General features: G+C 34.0%; 3 protein-coding genes across 8 annotated transcripts in view; all 3 read right to left on the bottom strand.

Moving 5' to 3' along the window:
- The window catches only part of BRWD3 (bromodomain and WD repeat-containing protein), a 69616-nt gene extending 68716 nt beyond the window's left edge, over positions 1 to 900 (bottom strand). For all 5 annotated transcript variants that reach the window (XM_080181122.1, XM_080181120.1, XM_080181121.1 and 2 more), the window contains exons 1-2: positions 728 to 900; positions 93 to 269 (exon numbers count right to left, since the gene is read on the bottom strand). In XM_080181122.1, coding sequence (XP_080037248.1) covers positions 93 to 269; positions 728 to 766 — 216 coding nt within the window. In that variant the 5' untranslated portion in view covers positions 767 to 900. The remainder of the gene's footprint in view (positions 1 to 92; positions 270 to 727) is intronic.
- On the bottom strand, positions 897 to 7982 carry mRpL4 (mitochondrial ribosomal protein L4). The gene is made up of 9 exons (XM_080181130.1): positions 7823 to 7982; positions 7391 to 7554; positions 7002 to 7117; positions 6551 to 6644; positions 6169 to 6267; positions 3367 to 3427; positions 2937 to 3048; positions 2364 to 2471; positions 897 to 1571 (listed from the first exon to the last, which is right to left on the bottom strand). Exons 1-9 carry the CDS (start codon positions 7950 to 7952, stop codon positions 1484 to 1486), a joined length of 972 nt encoding a protein of 323 aa, XP_080037256.1. The 5' UTR covers positions 7953 to 7982; the 3' UTR covers positions 897 to 1483.
- Positions 7959 to 21537, bottom strand: Cog8 (conserved oligomeric Golgi complex subunit 8). Of its 2 annotated transcripts, XM_080181127.1 has the most exons (20): positions 21380 to 21537; positions 20970 to 21075; positions 20514 to 20630; positions 20143 to 20184; positions 19898 to 20036; positions 19256 to 19379; positions 18369 to 18465; positions 17627 to 17707; positions 17079 to 17185; positions 16373 to 16478; positions 15936 to 16009; positions 15384 to 15516; positions 11718 to 11809; positions 11069 to 11192; positions 10432 to 10491; positions 9981 to 10119; positions 9318 to 9431; positions 8820 to 8897; positions 8386 to 8396; positions 7959 to 8325 (listed from the first exon to the last, which is right to left on the bottom strand). In XM_080181127.1, exons 1-20 carry the CDS (start codon positions 21445 to 21447, stop codon positions 8206 to 8208), a joined length of 1932 nt encoding a protein of 643 aa, XP_080037253.1. In that variant the 5' UTR covers positions 21448 to 21537; the 3' UTR covers positions 7959 to 8205. The 2 variants fall into 2 exon arrangements, with proteins under 2 accessions (XP_080037253.1, XP_080037251.1); XM_080181125.1 differs by having other exon boundaries at positions 7959 to 8396.
- Between the last annotated feature and the right edge of the window lie 300 nt (positions 21538 to 21837).

Raw genomic sequence — 21837 nt, 5'->3', positions numbered from 1 at the left:
CTATCTTTGTAATATACTCTGTAATACGATACAGTACACGATTATTCGGTATGGCTAAGAACAAAACTGTAATACCTACTGAATAAACATACCTTTAACAGATCAGTAAGATGATTGGCCCGTATCTTGGGATACTGCTTCTCTATCTGAGCAAATGTTTGTTTATGTTCTTTGCCTGTCCAATCTAATCTGGATGGCAGGTTGCAGTCTTTGTTGAGAGTCGCCTCCAGCAGCTCTGCGGCCTCGGGGCATCCTCCTTGTCTCAGGTACTGTAACAAGATTAGTTTAAATAAAACTGATGCCATTACTAAATTAGTACAAATAAGTGAACACACAAGCAGACAGTCGGATGAACGGACGGACAGACAAAGAACAACGTATGGATGTCCAAAGGGCCATACAAATGATGGGAAAGCACTAAAAAAATTTTTTTAATTAAAAATTGATCATAGATGAACAGAAATACAAATCTCATAAATCGTTGGTAAAGAAATTATCTAAAACTTACAAGCTAAAAATATTGAATTTCCGAAGAAAATGGTAAAGATACGCCAAATTTCAATTAGACCGAGACACATACATCCTACTAATTTAAATTCTTTAGTAGAGAAGGTACTCTATCATTCAATTTATTGGTCTGTTTGTAACGCTACGGAAAAAAATTTAATTTTCTCAGCTCCCATGTAACATATACTGCTGATTTTTTTGGGTGAAAATAAAAACTTACCTTAACAATAAGAAAGTTTAACTCAAATTCTGAATCCATGTTTGCTTGGTGGGTGATTGTTTTATATGCAGCAGAGTATTATATATAATTAAACAAACTATAAATGTTTGTGTGTCTTTATAGGAGGTGGTGGGTCATTATAAGAATGGCCACTTATGTTTCATGCTTCTCTGAAAATAACAGCTGTTATGCAAGATTTTTGGCATAAATTACAACATTATTTGCTAATATAAAATAAAAAAAAATTGTAACTATTTCCTTTAATGTTAAACATATCAAATTATATTTTCAGGTAGGTAAATTAATATAATATGGCAAAAAAATCTGTAGTATAAATTGTTTCACATTAATATTACACTAAAAATCCATGAAAACCACTAAATATGTAGGTATATATTATTAAAAAAAAATCTATGAAAAATTTAATTTTGATTCTTTATGTAATAAATTGTTTAAAATGTCGCAAGTTATTTTTAAGTGGGTACAAAAAGAATGTATTTATTAATATTTATTGCATCATATTAAAGACAGTTATCCGCAGATAAAAAATAAAATTATAAAATTAATTACTGTTTTTTTGGGATTAATCCTGGGATTTTAATTTTCTTTTTTATGGACAACCATCTTTAATACGATACATGTTTTTCATTTAATCAGTATGGCCAGAACTGTTTAAATATCCAGCGGACTTTAATCGTGTTCGGAGCCATACTGGAAAAAAAATATGAAAATATTCTTAACAAAAGATCTGTATGTTCAAACAATTGGTCTATATTGCTCCAGGTTTAATTGAATTTCTTTAGGTCCAGTCATGTTGAATTTACTTCTTTCAGCTTGGTCAGTTCTGAAAAATTAAAAGGTTTTTGATATGGCGAATCCTATGACAATTAGGAAAAAGGAGTAGTATATAATCTTAATAATAATGTATCAATATATAAGTACGTCTATTTCATGCATTAGAAATTTGGGTAGGTATTTTTAAAGAGGTGTAGGGTTTGAGTTTGGAAAAACGCCGCGTCATACTAGAGACGTTAAAAATACTACTGCTATGAACAGTAAGATATATAAGTTTTCCGGAATTTTAAAGTTAGGGGGAGATTTGAAATCTGCATCAAATTTTGAGGATTTTTTATAAAATTCGTTTTTTCTATAATTCTTTATCTAAAAGCGGAAATGCAATTTAAGTTAATTAATTTTGGCATCTGTGATTGGTGGATTTAAAAAATCTGCGCTCTGATTGGATGGCGTACATCATTCAACCAATTAGAGCGCAGGTAGTTTAAAATCCACCTATCCTATTGGTCAAAATTAATTAACTTAAAATGCATTTCCGTTTTTAGATAAAGAATTATACAAAAAAAACGAATTTTATAAAAAATCCTTAAAATTTGATGCAGATTTCAAATCTCCCCCTAACATTAAAATTCCGGAAAACTTATATATCTTAATGAACAGTGCTTGACACTAATAGTAAGAATAGTTAAAATGTATTGGTTCTTAAACAGGCGCAACTCATTATCATACACACTACACAGTGAGAATTTCCAGACAAAGGTCGTGCAATCAAAGGTTGGTTGTCCGTTGTATGCTACTCAACCATAATCGTAATCATACAACTCAAAATGTAATTTTTTACCTATTCGCTGCGAAAATAAGTTTTTTGGTAATATCATCCACCGCTCTTTCTGTTAAAACTAAGGTTTCATGTTTTAACATTGATATAACATTTAATCCATAAACTGGCCTAAAAATAAATATATTTAGATGATAGTTTCAACAGTTACAAATTTATATTAACCATAACATTGAAATTAGTAACTACTACTGCTTAATAATGCAATATATGTCCAAGTACCTATAATGTAATACAGTAAAAAGGCATCATTACTAAATTACCAACCCTAATAAAAAAGCTTTGCCGTTAAAACAATGCAACTAAATGCCAACAATGTCAAAGAGGGAGGAGACAATGTTATGTTAATTTCACTAGTCCCCAAGTTTTATAATAACGTTTCCTTATTCGTTGATTTAACAACTTTAGGGACTTTAGTGAATTTTGATTGGTTGATTCATTTAGTTAAGGGTCCAACTGTTTCAACCACTAATTTTTATCTATAGAGGGGGTAACTTGTGTATCATCATAGCATGTGATGTACATCAATTTATCTGCCAGTGTCTTATCAATTTAGATCTCTGAAACAAAACTTACATAAGATTAACATGTTGAATATCATCTGTGGCAGAGGTGATATTTGTTGGAAAAATGTCAGTTGTGTCCACAAAGAGTGTCGACTTGCCCCACCCTCGAGCTTGTATCAAATCTAAAATATATTTTCAGGTCAGATACCTAGGGATACTTCACAAAGAAAATTATTTTGCTTTCAACATTACCTTAAGTAAAAAATTAGCATTCCTTTTTTTCACAGAATTAGGGCATAATATTTTGAAATATCAAACGAAATATAGTTTTCAAATTTATTGACTAGCGCCTGTGCCCTTATTATCAAGGGGAGGGAAGGGTGGTGAGTTAGTAGAAAAAAAGCCCAAAACCATCGTAGAACTTAAACTTAAAAATGTAGGGGCCTAAAAACCTATCAAAAGGGACAAATTATTATGAAACGAGTGTGTAACTTTCTTACCTGTGATAAAGTTAGGTTCATCTGTAGGAATATCCAAATTATCAACAACATGAATATCATCCTAGAAAGTAAAACATGTCAAGATCATAAACCAATATAAACAGCGTTTTTCCATTAAATAGTCATAATAGAAAATAAGAGAGGGTTTAGGGGTAGCTTTTGTGTATGCTTTACTTTAGGTTAAAGACAATAAAATGTATTGTGGACGTATAGCAAATAATACCTAATTATAGAATAGGTTCGCTATTCTTACCATCAAATAACTTCACTTTATTTTTAGGTTGATCAACTTTATTGAATACACAAAATGTAAGCAAGCAATATTATTAAGACTGATACTTTATATATATGGTGCATTATTTGCCAAATGTACCACTTTTCTGCACTACCTCTCCGATTTTGTTAATACTCTATATTTTGGTCCGTTGGGTGATTCAAGGATGCTGGATGGCCAAAAAAAGTTTCAGAGTCCCTGGATGTCTAGATATCTAGCTATCTATGAGGGTAGGTAACAAAAATTAAAAAAAAAAACATTTATTCACAATTTTAAAAATTAATTTTTTCATCAATCTTACATCCAACCTATACATTTTATACACCAAAATGATCGTTTATTCATGTAAAAAGCGCACATAATGCTACTTTGGCCAAAACTCTAATTTTACAGGGTGTCCAACAAAAGGTGTATTTTGGATATCTAGCGTAATACCCAAAATACCTGTCCGAAAAAAATCATTTTTTTTGGCTTAAATCTTGTGTTTTATCTGTGGGCCTATGTGGTATAAAATGGTTCGGAGGACCCGGGACTATAAGGTTGTCAAATTTCATTTTGAGACACCCTGTAAATGTGATTTTTGTGTCTGTCGAGCTAAAACTTGGTCCAAATTGGCTATTTTTTTCAAATTACTCTAATATGTGTCTTAGGGCCATAGACTATTTCTTCATTTTTGTAGAACTTTTTAAGATACATCATTTGTTATTTATGCATAAAGCGCAAAAACCGAACCGTTTTGCCGTTATTCACTGCCACAGGCGGAATTTTTCACGTTTTTTTGCCGTTCCCGAGGTTCTAATGGGCATTTGAGGTAGGAAGACGTTGATTTTCAAGATAACTGTGAAATACTTTTATTTAGGCATTTTAATTTACTATATTTCATGTGATGTAAAAATTTTTGTATATCCAACCGATTTTTGTCAAAAAAAATTTCAAATGTACATGGTTTATGTTTCTTTTATTACTTATGTTATAGCAATTATTTATATTATATTCACTTCATTTTCTTGTTTTAACAATTGAAATCCATCTTGACGAAAAACGGTTAGCTGCACAAAAAATTTGACTTAATATGAATTTTAGAAAATTAAATTTCCTAAATAAAAGTATTTCAGAGTGATCTTGATAAATCAACGTCTTCTTACCAAAAATGCGCATTAAATCCTCGGGAACGGCAAAAAAACGTAAAAAATTCCGCCTTTAGCAGAGAATAACGGCAAAACGGTTCGGTTTTTGCGCTTTTTGCATAAATAACAAATGATGTATCTTGAAAAGTTCTACAAAAATGAAGAAATAGTCTAAGGCCCTAAAACGACTCCTTCCTCCCAAAAACCATCATTTTTCAAAAACATGCACAGGGTGTCCAAAAAGTGTAAAAATTTGTAAAATAGGCAAATATTATTGTTATTAGTCAAAATCTGTATCTATATGACTTTTAAGTAACTTAGAAATAGAAAAAAATAGGAAAATATTGATCTGGTCAGAAAACACTATGGCCAAACATACTAAGTCACATATTAGAGTAATTTGAAAAAAATAGCCAATTTGGACCAAGTTTTAGCTCTACAGACACAAAAATCACATTTACAGGGTGTCCCAAAATGAAATTTGACAACCTTATAGTCCCGGGTCCTCCGAACCATTAAATACCACATATGCCCACAGATAAAACACAGGATTTAAGCCAAAAAAAATGATCATTTTGGTGTATAAAATGTATAGGTTGGATGTAAGATTGATGAAAAAATTAATTTTTAAAATTGTGAAAAAATGGGTGTTTTTAAAATTTTTGTTACCTACCCTCATTGATAGCTAGATATCTAGACATCCAGGGACTCTTAAACTTTTTTTGGCCATCCAGCATCCTTGAATCACCCAACGGACCAAAATATAGAGTATTAACAAAATCGGAGAGGTAGTGCAGAAAAGTGGTACATTTGGCAAATAATGCACCATTATATATTTATCCTGGGTTGGATTTCTTAAGTAACTGTGACGTCCGCACCTAGGGACTCAAGCCTACAGCTAAAGGGGGCGAACCTAGCTATGCCAGATTCAAATACCAACTAACCCTTCTAGCTTTGCATATATTTAATTGCAAACCGCAGCTTGTAATATAATAACAGCTCCCCTTTTTAGCTATTATCCTATTTTAGCTGTCTGTTTATTTTATTGATAGAAAGGAGCAAAGCTATTCTTTCATTTATCCCACAGAAAGATAATGGACAATGTTAGTTTGATCTAACCAATCAAGACTTCATAAAAATATCAGGGGTGTATATTCAGCACAAGATTTATTTTTTCCCCTGCTGCAAATTTTTTCATCCCCCCCCCCCCAACAACTTATTTTTTATTTTTTTACACCCCCCCCCCCCTCAGCAGGGTCAATTTAAAAAATATACGCTCCTGAAAAGTATTCAAACTTTATTATCCAACAAATGGCATAACGTGTAAAGAAAAGTGTGACTACCAGTATAATTTCAAGTTGAATGTCCCCTCCCTCCCAGTAAAAAATCCAAAATACCTACCTGAATATATTTAATAGTAAGAGTATGGGTAAGTCCATAAATTCTCATATGTCGGTCTAACATGTAGTAATGCGACTTTGGCGCCTTCGGTCCAAAAACCTTAAAATATTAAAATTTAGTACAACTATTCGTTATCTGTATTGAAAAGTAACAGGATGTGTGTTGTCTATGTGTACCAAAGGATCTCGTTCACCGCTGAACCGATATGGTTTTCCTTTACAATATATCTTATCATAAGTCCTGTTAAGGTTTATTACTATTTTTGGAGGGTACCACCAACAACCTTTCAAAAGAAAAAGAAAAAAAAGGGGGGGGGGGGGCGTATTATTAATTTAGAGCCAATTTGTTGATCTGTTTGTCTGTCAATCTACAATGTACATACCTTTCCTCCATCCACCCACTGAGGACTACGGATGGAACCATGGCGGGCTTTGCCCATACCCTTTTGGGGCCAGGGCTTTCCTCCCCCACCATGCCTAAACATTAAAGTTGTATAATCAGGGATATTAAGCAGGGAGTAAGGGAGGGGACAATGGGCAATTAATTCAATTTAAGAGTTTTCAAAGAAAGGCCATGAAATCCAGATTAATCCAGAAAATTTTGAGGAAATTGTTAAGGGATTGGTAATTAAATTCAATAAATTATAAACTAAAAAAAAAAGTTGCAAGAAAAAAAGTAATCATTTGAAAATTATATTACCAGTATATCAGGCTGATGTAACCATTTTGTAATTAATTACTAGAAAAATCTCTATAAGGTTTCGTGATTTTTTGTAGAATTGTTGGTTAGAATAGCTACCCCTGCTAGCTACAAAAAAATAACTAGATACTTACTTGTGGATCATCTCATTAACATTAAGAACATGATTGTAATCAATTTTACTGTATGATCTTTGCCACACCGCGTTCTTGTGAATTATATCTACTCGGGGGTAAACTGAAAACACGTCCTGATTTTCAAAAATGCATTTTTTCAAGGATCTTGAGGGATAAGACAATAGACGATTTTGTGTACACATCCAATAATAATATTCTGTTGTACCGATCAATCAAGTTTTTGTGTTAGTACCAACGGATGAACGCGCTCATAAAACTTTTGGTTCCAGTAGAGTACATTATCCCTTCCCTATTAATCACAATTTCATCCCCAACCCTTATACATCCTTGGGAACACACAATTTTTTTCATAAAACTTTTCGATTAAATAAAAACTGCAATTTTGCCTGGTGTAACGATTTTAATCCAACTCTTTCCCCTTCTGGAGAATCCAGAGTTTCAATCCACGCCTCTTGTGGCTTACCATACTGGCTCTTGTATGCATTTATATCAACATTTTCCAGAACATTGAATGAGTCCTCGTAGTTTGTTAGGGCTGTTGGACTACCTGGATATTTTTTATGATCAACGTTGTTGCTTTATTACTAGCGGATGCTTCCCTAAAGCAGCCTAAAACCATCGCATATTCAAATTAAAATAAATTGACACAAACAAACCAAAAACCTTATTATCTAACTACTTTAAATAAGAGTATTTTAATGTTTAATTTTTGCAAGATATTTACACTTTTAGATGAAATAAAAAAAATGAAATACAGTATTAACTTAAGACTTAATTTTAAACTGTAATTTGTAATCATAAATCGTTGATCATTCCTGTATAGAGTCTAAAGACCATCTTTTCACAGCTTTTGGCGCCATTTTTAAACAACAACAACTTGTCACAGCTGTTCGCGCCATTTTTAGCCAACAGCTGGCCACAGCTTGATGCAAGCTTGGATATTAACATTTTAAATTCTGAAATTATATAAATATTAATCCTAACAATGCATAAATATTCAAACAACCATCACCAATAAAATATCAAGAATTCTAACAATAGGTATAAATAAAATTCATTACATAGATGAAATTAAAAAGAACTAATTTTTTGAAAATTCTAATCACAGATTCTTTGCGTATAAAATAATAAAACCCAAACAATCTAGGATCTCCAATTGTAGAATAACTGGGCTACCAAAATATCACTCTTAAAAATACATTTAATTTGTTTCTTCGACTGTAGCTGTTGTTTCTGAATCAACACTGTCTGTATTCTCAACTATATCTTTTTCAACCTGTTCAGGATTAATACTATCATCAACAACATCAGTAGTTTCTACTTCCATATTAGTTTCAGGAGCTGTATTACTTTGTTCAGATGTTGCTACATTAACTTCTACACTTTCAACAACTAAAACACAAGATATTAAAATGAATGAAAGTCAGCATATAACTTACTAGTTACCTAGGTAACTATTATCAAAAAGAACGTATCTAATAATATAAGTTAAGTTATTTCCGATATTAAAAAAACATAACCAAAAAGGTAAATCATTAAATATAACTCTTAGGGCCAAAAACCTTTTTCAGGAAGGGAGGGGACATTAGAATGTAAATTGTACCCACTGTTATAAAATGTTTCATAAACATATTCATAAAACTTTAGGTAATTTTATCTAATTCTGAGTGGTTGGCTTAAACTAGCAATGCCTATAGTTTTAAACCAAAAATCTTATCTACGGGTAGGGTAATTTTGTCTGTCATCATAGGGAATGTATTTAATTTAATTTATCATCAATTGTCCTATCCCTGAATATCCCTGGGTAAATCTGACCTGTATTGGTATTTTGAACAATGCTGGAATCCAATTCTTGTGGTTCTTGCTTATTGGCTTCCCCATTCAATTCAGAAACTGAAATTAAAATTATTAATAATCCTTATAATAAAGTAACAGGATGTCTTTCTGTGTGCCTGTAGCTTAGGATTTCGCCCCAGGAAACCCAGCCAATTTTTTTAATTTGCTATTTTTTGTTGATTGACTACCCCCTTCCATGAAATGCCTCTAGGGGCGTAGCTTATTTTTATATTACATAAAGTAGTATGCTTAGAATTAGTAGGCATTTAAATAAATACTCAATTTTTAAGGAAGTTTTGTATAGGTCCTAGGATTGTTTTAGGCTATTCTAATTTTAGATTTAAGCATTGGGATAGTCAAAAGCTTTTATTCTGCACCGTTTAATACTATTACAGAGCCACTATGATAGGGGGGCAACTGCTGAATGCATAAAAGATTAAATTAAAGTTAATTTTTAAAATTAAATCTTTGTCTTACCTCTCCCTCCCGGAGATTGCACAGCTATGGTAAGCTCAGCTAGCCGCTCAGACACATAATCTGTCGGCTGATCACCCACCACAACAGAGGGAGTAGCCACACTTACAGGTTCTTCTAAACATATGATTAGAAATAAAATGTGTTATGCAAATCATTGAAACCGGCAAAAGAAGGGCTACAAATAATTTAAAAATAGGATATAAAAGCGCGAAAAAAGGCTCATTAAAAGCGTGTTTTCTTCTATCAGACGTTGTTCTCCGTGCAGTAAGGAATATTATTATTATGTATGATTAATTATGCAGGTTATAATAATGTTCAAACATGACAATCATACAGCCGTTATCAACCTTTTAACGTTCTTAAAAAAATTTTCCGATTCCAAGTGAACTGTACTATATCCTATATTAATCGTAGCGGGGCGTGTGTCTGTGAAAAGTAATATCTCAAAAATGGCTATACCAATGAATCTACAATTTACCAAGAAGCTTGATAGTGTTTCATGGAGGAATTAAGCTATTTAGCTATGAATCTGTTCTTATATTCAATTCATCTTTCTATATATATATTGGAGCTCCTACCAAAAATATCCTAGGGCACTAAAAGGTTGCATCTCATAATTATAAATGAACACACTTTGGCAATAACAAATAAATTAAATGCTACCTTTAGCTATGAACTGTTCAATATCAGAGCAAATGGCTTCAAAATTGAGAAAGCTCAGATTTTTGGCGCGAAGGTCTGAAACTGACAGACCACTAATTTCTGATAAATGCTTCGGTGAAAACACAACAGATATACAATTCTAAAAAAAATTGTCTCATCATTTATGTCCTACACCTTTTTTTAAATTGGATAGATAGACATTTGACTATTCCATTTTGCAAAGATAGGCTAGATGGGCACTGCACTAGGCCAGGGTTTATAAATTTTGCAACCAAGTTGAATTTCTGGTGTTATCCTTTTAGGAATTTTTTAAAATTTAAATAATATTTTTTTTACAATTAGGTTAGGTTAGGTTATATGGCTAGAGGGCCGAGCGCTGTGGAAATGGACATAGTTTTGTCGGAGGGGGTGGGGGGATATACAACCCTGTAGTTATGTAATAAAATTTCACCTGTAAATAAGGAAGAAGGATGGACTTGTACACTGAACAGAGCTTCTTAAAACCTTCATCCTAAAAAATGTCAAATATGTATAAAACCTATATCATAAAAAGAGTTTAATTTAAAACTTAGATGTTTAGGTATAAAAAACCATTTTATGCTAAACAATAATGGATCTTAAGGAATAAGACAATGAACGATAAAGAGAGGGGTAGGTTTCTGGTAGAATCCGTAAAATGTCTGTTTTAAGGCTTAAAAATAGTAGTAGAACGATAATATTCACTAAATATGTGTATTTCTTATTGAAAAGAACTATACCTAGAATAAAAATTTTAAAAAAAGTTAACAAAAATTTTTATTGTTCTACTAATGTTTTTAACTTATAACACATAACCTTTACGGATTCTACCAGAAACCTACCCCTCTCTTACCAAATACTCACCAAATACTTAATTATAAACAAAATAATCCCTTTGTACCTTAAAATTATTGATTGAGAAGTTTAGACATTAGTAGTTTAAAACCAACCAATCACAATTTTAAAAAGTACCACAATTTCTGATAACTTGTTTATAAGCTTTAAGTAACTACCAGAGTAATTTACAGTCTAATATATCCCCCCCACCCCTGTATAAAACAAAATCATACCTGAACCGAAGTCCAAGCAGCCTTGTTATTCTTATGATATGTCAATATTTGTTGGGATAATTTAGTCAGGTATTGTTGGAATATTGTGGTCACCTGCTGGACACATGATACTGGGGCACATAATCTAAATAGTAACAGGATGTCTATCTGTCTGTATCAAAGGTTCTTACTAACCGCTGAACAAATAAGGTTCTACTTTTTTGTGTAGCTTTTTATAGTTCATAGAAAGGTTTATAAATATTTTTACATCACCCTTAAATTAGAAGCTTCTAAGCTTGACTGACAAACAGACCAAATATTTTATACACAGGATACTATTTGGTTAGGGGTATCTTCACCAAAAATAGCAATCTATCTAAAATAGCAGCCGAGAAAATCACATTGTACCTAACTGTTACAGAAATCATGCTATATTTTTAATTGATATGACAATAAGAGGCCTAACTTCTTTACGTTATGTAATATTGACAGACCTTTATGTAAAAAAAAGGCCAAACGATTTAGTGTTGCCAGTATATGTTTACAAGCCAGGGCCAAAATTACCTTAATGTGTTTAGTGTTGCCAGTATATGATTAGAAAACAGGGCCAAAATTACCTTTATGTGTTTAGTGTTGCCAGTATATGATTAGAAGCCAGGGTCAAAATTACCTTAATGTATTTAGTGTTGCCAGAATATGATTGCAAGCCAGAGCCAATGGAGGATAATCCAACAACAACAAAGGAGGTTGACTGACATCATCCTAAATATATTTCATAAATAAGGGAATGTCCCTCAAAGTGACTTGTCGAGCACAGAAAATCTCGTCACCTCATTATTAAAGGGGGGGGGGGGGCGTAATGACATTTATTCGTAATCCGTGAGCAAAATGGTCTAAATATTTAGCTAGACCCTTCAAACTTGGTATATAAGCCTAGTCCTATAGGCATTACATCTAAATGGCAAAAAAATCCAAAAATTTTTATTTTAAGGTTAGGTTAGGTAAGGCTTTTTTTGGTCTATTTTGATGTGGAAACTTACCTTAAATTGTTTTTTTCTTAGGGTTTTGACTTAAATACACTGTATCTATTCATATGGACATTATTTAAGATGATTCAGCAAGTCGGGGACCGACCCTAGGGGGCTAGGTGGGTGGCCCGCAGGGGTTAGGTTCATTTTTTCCAATATATCTTGTTATATATCAAAATATAGGTTTTTTAGGTCAAGAAACTCAAATTCTGAGCGAAAATTAACATTAGACTAACCTGAAGCTAACCCTCCCGGGCTAGGTTGGTTTTCTGCAGGGCTTAAGAGCATTCACCTAACCTAACCTAGAAACTTACTTATATTTTTACATGTTTTTTCTTGAATAAACTTTGTCTATAATGGGGACTTTATTTAAGATAATCCAGCAAGTCGGGAATCGACCCCAGTGGGCTAGGTTGGTGGCCCGTAGGGGTTAAGTGCATTTTTTTCAATATATATCTTGTTGTATATCAAAATATAAGTTTTTTAGGTCAAGAAACTCAAATTCTGAGCGAAAATTAGCATTAGACTAACCTGAAGCTAACCCCCCCGGGCTAGGTTGGTTTTCTGCAGGGCTTAAGAGCATTTACCTAACCTAACCTAGAAACTCACTTATATTTTTACAGGTTTTTTTTCTTGAATAAACTGTGTCTATTAATGAGGACTTTATTTTAAATGATCCAGCAAGTCGGGGACCGACTAATCTGAAGCTAGCCCCAGCGGGCTAGGTCGGTGGCCTGCAGGGGTTAAGTGCATTATTTTCCAAAATACATCTTGTGATATATCAAAATATAGGTTTTTTAGGTCAAAGAACTCAAATTCAGAGCTAAAATAAGCATTAGAATAATCTGAAGCTAACCCCAGCGGGCTAGTTGGGTTGCCCACAGGGCTTAAGTGCATTTTACCTAACCTAACCTAGAAACTTACACTCAATATGTTTTTTTTTTAGGTTTTTTTTTCTCGAATAAACTGTCCATTCATGAGGACCTTATTTCAGATGATCCAGCATGTCGAAGACCGACCCAAGCGGGCTAGGTGGGTGGCCTGCAGGGGTTAAGTGCATTTTCCCAATATATATGTTGTGATACATCCAATTATAGGTTTTTTAGGTCAAAGAACTCAAATTCAAAACTGAAATAAGCATTAGACTAATCTGAAGCTAACCCCAGCGGGCTAGGTGGATTGCCAACAGGGCTTAAGTGCATTTTACCTAACCTAACCTAATATAAATGATGTGATACATCGAATTAAAAGTTTTTAGGTCAGTTAACTCAAATTCAGAGCTAGAATTATCATAAGACTAATCTGAAGCTAGCCCCAGCACTTAAGACTTGCAGGCAACCCACCTAGCCCGCTGGGGCTAGCTTCAGATTAGTCTGATACTTTTATTAGCTGTAAATTTGAGTTTCTTGACCTAAAAAACCTATAATTTGATGTATGATAACACATACTTTTTTTTTAAATGCATTTAATCCCTGCGGACCACCCACCTAGCCCGCTAGGGTCGGTCTTCGACTTGCTGGATCATCTGAAATAAGATCCTCATGAATGGACAGTTTATTTGAGAAACAAAACCTAAAAAAATAATATTAAATGTAAGTTTCTAGGTTAGGTTAGGTAAAATGCACTTAAGCCCTGAGCCCGCTGGGGTTAGCTTCAGATTAGTCTAATGCTTATTTCAGCTCTGAATTTGAGTTCTTTAACCTAAAAAACCTATAATTGGATGTATCACAACATATATATTGGGAAAATGCACTTAATCCCTGCAGGCCACCCACCTAGCCCGCTGGGGTCGGTCTTCGACTTGCTGGATCATCTGAAATAAGGTCCTCATGAATGGACAATTTATTCGAGAAAAAAACCTTAAAAAAATATTGAAAGTAAGTTTCTAGGTTAGGTTAGGTAAAATGCACTTAAGCCCTGTGGGCAACCCAACTAGCCCGCTGGGGTTAGCTTCAGATTATTCTAATGCTTATTTTAGCTCTGAATTTGAGTTCTTTGACCTTAAAAACCTATATTTTGATATATCACAAGATGTATTTTGGAAAATAATGCACTTAACCCCTGCATGCCACCGACCTAGCCCGCTGGGGCTAGCTTCAGATTAGTCGGTCCTCGACTTGCTGGATCATTTTAAATAAAGTCCTCATTAATAGACACAGTTTATTCAAGAAAAAAACATGTAAAAATATAAGTAAGTTTCTATGTTAGGTTAGTTAAATGCTCTTAAGCCCTGCAGAAAACCAACCTAGCCCGGGGGGGTTAGCTTCAGGTTATTCTAATGCTAATTTTCGCTCAGAATTTGAGTGTCTTGACCTAAAAAATCTATATTTTGATATATAACAAGATATATATTGGAAAAAATGCACTTAACCCCTGCGGGCCACCAACCTAGCCTGCTGGGGTCGCCCGACTTGCTGGATTATCTTAAATAAAGTCCTCATTAATAGACACAGTTTATTAAAAAAAAACATGTAAAAATATAAGTAAGTTCCTAGGTTAGGTTAGGTAAATGCTCTTAAGCCCTGCAGAAAACCAACCTAGCCTGGGGGGGTTAGCTTCAGGTTAGTCTAATGCTAATTTTCGCTCAGAATTTGAGTTTCTTAACCTAAAAAATCTATATTTTGATATATAACAAGTTATATTGGAAAAAATGAACCTAACCCCTGCGGGCCACCAACCTAGCCCGATGGGGCTAGCTTCAGATTAGTCTAATGCTTATTTTAGCTCTGAATTTGAGTTCCTTGACCTAAAAAACGTATAGTTAGATGTATCACAACATATGTATAGGGAAAAAGTCACTTAACCCCTGCGGGCCACCCACCTAGCCCCCTGGGGTCGGTCCCCAACTTGCTGAATCATCTTAAATAATGTCCATATGAATAGATACAGTGTATTTAAGTTAAAACCCTAAGAAAAACAATTTAAGGTAAGTTTCCACATCAAAATAGACCAAAAAAAGCCTAAAAACCCCATTTCCGCAGGGTTTTTCTTACCTAACCTAACCATAAAACAAAAAATTTTGGATTTTTTTGCCATTTAGATGTAATACCTATAGGACTAGGCTTATATACCAAGTTTGAAGGGTCTAGCTAAATATTTAGACCATTTTGCTCACGGATTACGAATAAATGTCATTACGCCCCCCCCCCCCCCCCCTTTGATTAAGAATAATATGGAGGAGGTAGTTTTTTTTCTCCGTATGTTCGTTTATTACTTAAGTCTAGATAAAATTGGATACAGGGTAACCCCGGGGATTTAGGGCACCACAGGTATGAGTCCCGCAAAAAATAGTACTGCATAAATATCACCTGTCCAGCAGCGATGGGGGATGTATGCTTGAGTCCAGAAATTTTATTCAGGTTAACCGCTGAGAAACTGTCGGCCAGAATCTTGAGGTTCGAGTCCAGGTTAAGTTGCTGGTTCATCTGCCTCATTATAATCCTGAACAAAATTCGTTTTCGATGACCTGCAAAGCAACTTTAAAATCCGAAGTGTTAGTCAGTCTGTAAGAAATGAACAATAAATTGATATTCCAAAATAATAATAAAAAATTACATGAATTGTAGATTAAAATTATCACTTGAAAAGTTTGTAGGTACTATACTAGTTTGAAACAATTTTGCAAAGTTCTTTAGCCAATAAATAAAATAACGTGTATACAAAATATTGGATACAAGCGTAATTTACAATTGAATTCAATGTCCCCTTCCTCCCTGCATTATTTTTTTACAGAATTTATAGCTCGACTACGGACAAATAAGTTGTTTGGTCGATGCGCAAGCATAGGATGTAAGAATCATCACAAGAAATTTGGAACATCTATCAATCTTTACTAGAAGCTAAATTTAAATATGTTATACCTTTCAAAGACAGGAATCAACATGGGTCTGAAATCAAAACCAACTCTGCTAAAACTCAAACCAAAATACATAGCCTAAAACAGAGAAAGCTTTTATCAAAATTGAATATGTAATTTGAGTGAAACGTTTGAATAAATAAATAGAATATGTTAAATGTACAAGAAATAAAAAAAATTAAATTAGGTGTAAATCTATAAACAAAAGTACTTGCATACATACATGATGCATTAATAAAGACAGATATATTAAGACTTATAGAGTTATAGAGATGCATCGACTTTACAAAGTGCCAAATCGTCAAAGAAATCATTAGAACAAAAATCAATTCTCAGCAGACAAGTTAAAAAATGAATTACAAACTTTCTGGTAGTTATAAAAATCATTATGACAAGTTTAAAATCCATTGGACAATTCTATCATGTATAAATAAAACTAACCTGTCCTAACAAAGTTTCAATAGAGCCAGTTGTCTTATACAAGTCTTGTTCCAGACTTTTCATAAATTCTTCAATCTTTCTGCTCAACCAAGAGGAGAACAACAACCTGAACAAGATTAGTTTTTCATGAAAACTTATGCCTTTTTTAAAATAAAAAAAAGATAATATTCCTCAACCTAAGAAATAGCTTTACTGTTTACGAGAACCAATCGGTTCAGTGGTTACAGGGTGTCCCTCTTGGTCCATACCAAAGGTATCATCAGAGAATATATCTCTGTACTACACCTACCTATTATCACAGGGTACAGGGTGTCCCTCTTGGTCCAAAATAAAGGTATCATCAGAGAATATATCTCTGTACTACACCTACCTATTATCACATGGCACAGGGTGTCCCTCTTGGTCCATACTAAAAGTATCATCAGAGAATATATCTCTGTACTACACCTACCTATTATCACAGGGTACAGGGTGTCCCTCTTGGTCCAAACTAAAGGTATCATCAGAGAATATATCTCTGTACTACACCTACCTATTATCACAGGGCACAGGGTGTCCCTCTTGGTCCATACTAAAAGTATCATCAGAATTTAGAAATATATCTCTTTACTACACCTACCTATTATCACAGGGTACAGGGTGTCCCTCTTGGTCCATACTAAAAGTATCATCAGAATTTAGAAATATATCTCAGTACTACACCTACCTATTATCACAGGGTACAGGGTGTCCCTCTTGGTCCATACTAAAAGTATCATCAGAGAATATAGCTCTGTACTGGGTCACCACATCAAATAAATGCACTCGCATTACCTAAACATTGTGAATAGTAATTTTTCTTAGTTCGATAAATAATAATTCAGCAAATATGCATTTAACCAATAAAATACTACTCTATAATTAACTTTGTCTGTCCGTTTGCCATCAGTCACACTATCGGGAAATGCGTTTACTTGGCTGCTATTTAAGATAAACAGCTATTTTATTCTGTGAAGATTCCCAGAAGAGTAAAAAGACAAATACTTAGGTATTTTACATCTAGTTTTTGCGATTTTCATTGATTTATCGCATATTATCTCTTACTTCCCAAGACAAATGAACAGTTACATCTGCTTTATATTTCATTTTGCCCGTTTGTCCAACTATGATTTTTTTTGTGCTTAGCTACTTTTGAAGGGATGTTGTTTTCTTAATTATTTCAATAATTCAAATGCAAAATCATCAAAAAAGAACCAAATAACAAGCACATATTACCTCCATAGTTCTAGTAATATGAATATAGGCATCATCCCTTGGTACAGCATTGGTTACAGAATCTAGCCATGTCTCGCGAGCCTGGAAAAAGGTTGAAATAAAGAATATTTTGGAGGTTTCCCTTAAATGCTTTTCGAGCTACTTCTCCTTATTTTTGAATAAATCAAAAATAAGGGAAGAGGGATGGATAGTTTTTCGAGGTGGATTCTTAAAACAAATTTGCCCCACTAATCGCTTAGTGGGGCAAAATTGTTTTCGTGAAAAATCCACCAAAATCACATCAAAAATCTACAAAAATTAAACAAAATCATAGAAGGGTTATTAACATATTATTTGTTTGATTTTTGTAGATTTTTAATGTGATTTTGGTGGATTTTTCACGAAAACAATTTTGCCCCACTAAGCAATTAGTGGGGCAATTTTCTTTAAGAATCCACCTCTGGTATCTTATTATTACAGGTACTGTTAGGTTATATTAGGTACTGGGTAGCCCAACAGGGTCAGGGCTTGGTAGCGGGGGGGGGGGGGGGTATAAATATTCCCACTAATTGATTACAAAAATAAGGTGGTTAGTGTTCATGTTCAGTGCTTGACTTTGAGGGAAAACACCATAACTGTATAAAAAATTACCGAATATTTTTTTTAGACATGTTAATTTTTTTTTCCCTCTAAATCTAACTTCGGAATAAAGATTCTGTATCTGTAAGACCAAAGTTAATTGAAATAAAAAACAGCTAGATACCTGTAAAAATTTCAATCTAAGATCATTTTCTTGAAAGATATCAAGTCTTCTTAAATAACTGATCACTTTCAAACATTGAGGCAGCTGAATTGAAGTCCTAAAAGTTAACATAAATTACGTTTTTATATTTAAAATTTTGTTTCATTTAAAACGAAGACCGTTATAACACCAAAAGATGCGAAGCAAAAATAAATCAAATTTTTCAAAGGAAACTAACTAGGTTTGGTAATCCGAATACGGAATCCGCCCAATTTTTGACCAATTTTGGAATCCAGAATCCAAAATCCGGTTTTTTTTTATAGCGGATTCGGATTCTTAATTGTTAGGATAAAGTTAGCGCCTTGAGTTTTTTTTTCACCCCCCCCCCCCCTCTTTGAAGGCAAAGATTATCACCCCCTAACACCACCAAGTGGAGAGATCAGAAAATATGAAAAAACACAGCTTTAGATTCTTCCCAGTACCCGGTATAATTTAATCCCTTAATTTATTTTTTTAAAAACCCTTTTTACATATTGCTAGAATCTGGAATCCGTCAAAAAAATAAGAATCCGGAATCCGCAGAGAATCCGATTTATTTTTGGACGGATTCTTATAAGAATCCGAAGCCGATTCAAAATTTTGCCAACGGACGGATTGCCAACTCTAAAACTAACATTAGGTAACTTGCCTAGTCAAGCTCAGAAACCCCTAGGGAGAAAGGAAGTTGTTCTAGTATTTTTAAAGTTTAGGTCAAGTCAGGTTAGGTTATATTGGTTACAGAGAAAGTCCCACAGGTTTAGCTACCCCATATTGAACATCTACTATATAACTGACTTTGTACATTTATACATCCATGATTGCTTATACTTTGTTATTAATTTATGTTGTCACCCTAATTCAATTTCTACCTGAGTTGAGCTAGTAGTTGCTGTAACATAAGCTTGACACTGTTCTTTACATTCCTGCAAATATCTTCTAGAACTTGGATATCCGGCTGTTTGCGAGACAACTTGGTCACATACGAATACAGCTCTAAAATACAGGTAAATTAGTTTGGTTACTTGTTTCCAGGGAAAGAGGGGACATTGCGCTGTAAATTACACTTGTTGTACCCAAAGTTTTATAACCACATTATCTTATTCCTCAGATAAAAACTTTGTGTACTTTTATTTAAATATCAATTTATCGCGCATTGTCTTATCTCCATAGATCCCTGACCATTCATTCTAAATATCACTGGCTAATGACCCTAGGAGCGTAGTTGCTAATTTTACCTAGTGCTTCATCATAGTGGTGATTCCTGACAACATGAGCTGTGGTAGCTCTAGTATTTCCAACAGCTGTGTTTACTAGTACTTACCTAGAGCTTCATCATAGTGTTGATTCCTGACAACAGTATCCATGAGCTGTGGTAGCTCCAGTATTTCCAACAGCTGTGTTTACTAGTACTTACCTAAAGCTTCATCATAGTGTTGATTCCTAACAACAGTATCCATAAGCTGTGGTAGCTCCAGTATTTCCAACAGCTGGGTGTGTTTACTAGTACTTACCTAGAGCTTCATCATAGTGTTGATTCCTAACAACAGTATCCATAAGCTGTGGTAGCTCCAGTATTTCCAACAGCTGGGTGTGTTTACTCAGTGTCAGGCTGGTCAACTTACGGTGACAAGAGATTTCAGCTGCCTTGCCCTATTATATAAAAACACAGATTATAACACATTCTATAAGAAGCGCAGCTCAAAAAAGGTACAAACATCCTGTTACTTAACAAAAATGACATAATATAAATGCAAACCTTAAATTCTTCACATTTGTGTAGAAACTCTGGCATATCCTGGGTTTAAGCACATGATTTATTTACGTTCCGTACATACATTAAAACAAGGATAAGAGTGTCCATTAAAATGCCTAATCGTCGAAGATATTAATCATCAAAAATCCAAGTGCATTTAATCAAAAATAAAATATAATCAAAAAACAAAAAAACACTATTTTGAAATGGACACACTGACTGCTAAATCTGATCATTATAGCTTTGCCACACTTTCTAAATTGTACCTAACTGTTACAGGAATCATCATGACAACTCTGAAGGTTAAGACAATTCTAATATGTCTAAAGACACAGCGTCACTAAAAAAAAGAAAAATTAAATCATGTTTTCCTGTGTTAAAGTTTGGAGGTGCTTTTCTGTGTTTGTTAATTGTGTGTAGATATCAGCTGAACACTCAGAGGTCTCTATAAATGTCTTGTAGTTTGAGAAGGCCAGCTCCTGGGTGCTTCCCTGAAAAATACGCCATTAATTAACATTGTAAATAATACCTACATACTACTTAAGTAGTTTAAACCTACAATGTTCTAGGTATCTTAGGGTGTTAACAATGGACAAAATATTTATGAACAAAATTAACCCTTTAGTAGATAAAAATGGCTTAAAAGTTAGGACACTGATAGTTTGAAAAGTTTGGGTACCATACTAGTGTAAAGTCTTTCTCTCTCCCTGAATGCGAACACAGATATTTACTATTTAGGCTTAGGTATACTAGTTTTTTGGAAGAGGAAGGGATGGGGTAGAGAAAAGCAAGTCTCTAATATTCCGTCTTAGAAGATTCGTTAATCGTACCTGTACACTAGTTAGCTGGTGGGCAATAGTATCAGGTTCAACAGCCAGGCGGTCAGCCCCCAGGTTTCCAAGTTCGGTCAGGTACTGCAGGAACTCGGGATTCTCCCTAATACATGTGATTATATGGAATGAATTGGTACTTTCACTCAAATTGTCTATCGAGCACATCCACCTCCCCCACCCTGGATTGAAAATTAATTAAGAATTTGGGTGAGTTTTTCCTATGCCTAAACCTGTACCCTCCAAAGAGAAATAGCCCAGGAAAATAAATTACACCCCACAATTATTTTAAATTTTTCTTTTTAAAATTAAGCTTGAAAGAAGAGGGTCGCTCGACTCCTGTCCTTAAGTGCCCCTAGAGGCCTATAAAAGCGTAAACGCTAGTTTATCAATTGAAGCAACAACCATACCTCCAGTCTGAGGGTGGATCATCTCCAAATATTAACTTTACAACGTCTTCTGCTTCGTGGGAGTCCATTTTTATCGGACTGTCCTTTTGAGTCCCAAAAAAAACCTAACTGAACAATCCTATGAAGTCTGAAAATGTAAATTTTTAAAATTCAGATGCATTATAATGAAACTAGCGGCTGCGCCCCTAGAAGCCTCTAGGGGCACTGCACTGGTAGGAGAATGAGTTTCCAAAGAGTTATAAAAATTATTTTTTGGGGGAGAGGGGGGTTAAGACACCCTCTCGAAAAATAGTTTAAAACCTTCCCAGGACCTATAAGAAGCTTCACTGTAAAGGAGAACAATATCGGTTCAGCGGTTAGCGAGATCCTTCGGGACAGATAAAAAACGCTTACTACTTTATATAATAGGATATCACATAAAGTCACACAGAGTCAAAACTAGAAAAAATAACAGAATC

The sequence above is a fragment of the Acartia tonsa genome, chromosome 13, assembly GCF_053477335.1.
Source record: "Acartia tonsa isolate MP-2025a chromosome 13, ASM5347733v1, whole genome shotgun sequence".
In the NCBI taxonomy this organism is placed as follows: domain Eukaryota; kingdom Metazoa; phylum Arthropoda; class Copepoda; order Calanoida; family Acartiidae; genus Acartia; species Acartia tonsa.
This window is presented reverse-complemented; position numbering and strand designations above follow the sequence as displayed.

Coding starts and splice junctions, on each gene's coding strand:
- mRpL4 (XM_080181130.1), bottom strand. CDS start 7,952: ATGTTAATATCCAAGCTTGCATCAAGCTGTGGCCAGCTGTTGGCTAAA. Junction 7,555..7,822: donor GATGGTCTTTAGACTCTATA/CAGGAATGATCA, acceptor ATAAAAAATATC/CAGGTAGTCCAACAGCCCTA. Junction 2,472..2,936: donor ATTCAACATGTTAATCTTAT/GTAAGTTTTGTT, acceptor ATTTATTTTTAG/GCCAGTTTATGGATTAAATG.
- Cog8 (XM_080181125.1), bottom strand. CDS start 21,447: ATGGACTCCCACGAAGCAGAAGACGTTGTAAAGTTAATATTTGGAGAT. Junction 9,432..9,980: donor TGAACAGTTCATAGCTAAAG/GTAGCATTTAAT, acceptor TCATATGTTTAG/AAGAACCTGTAAGTGTGGCT. Junction 8,397..8,819: donor TGTTCAAAATACCAATACAG/GTCAGATTTACC, acceptor CTTGTGTTTTAG/TTGTTGAAAGTGTAGAAGTT.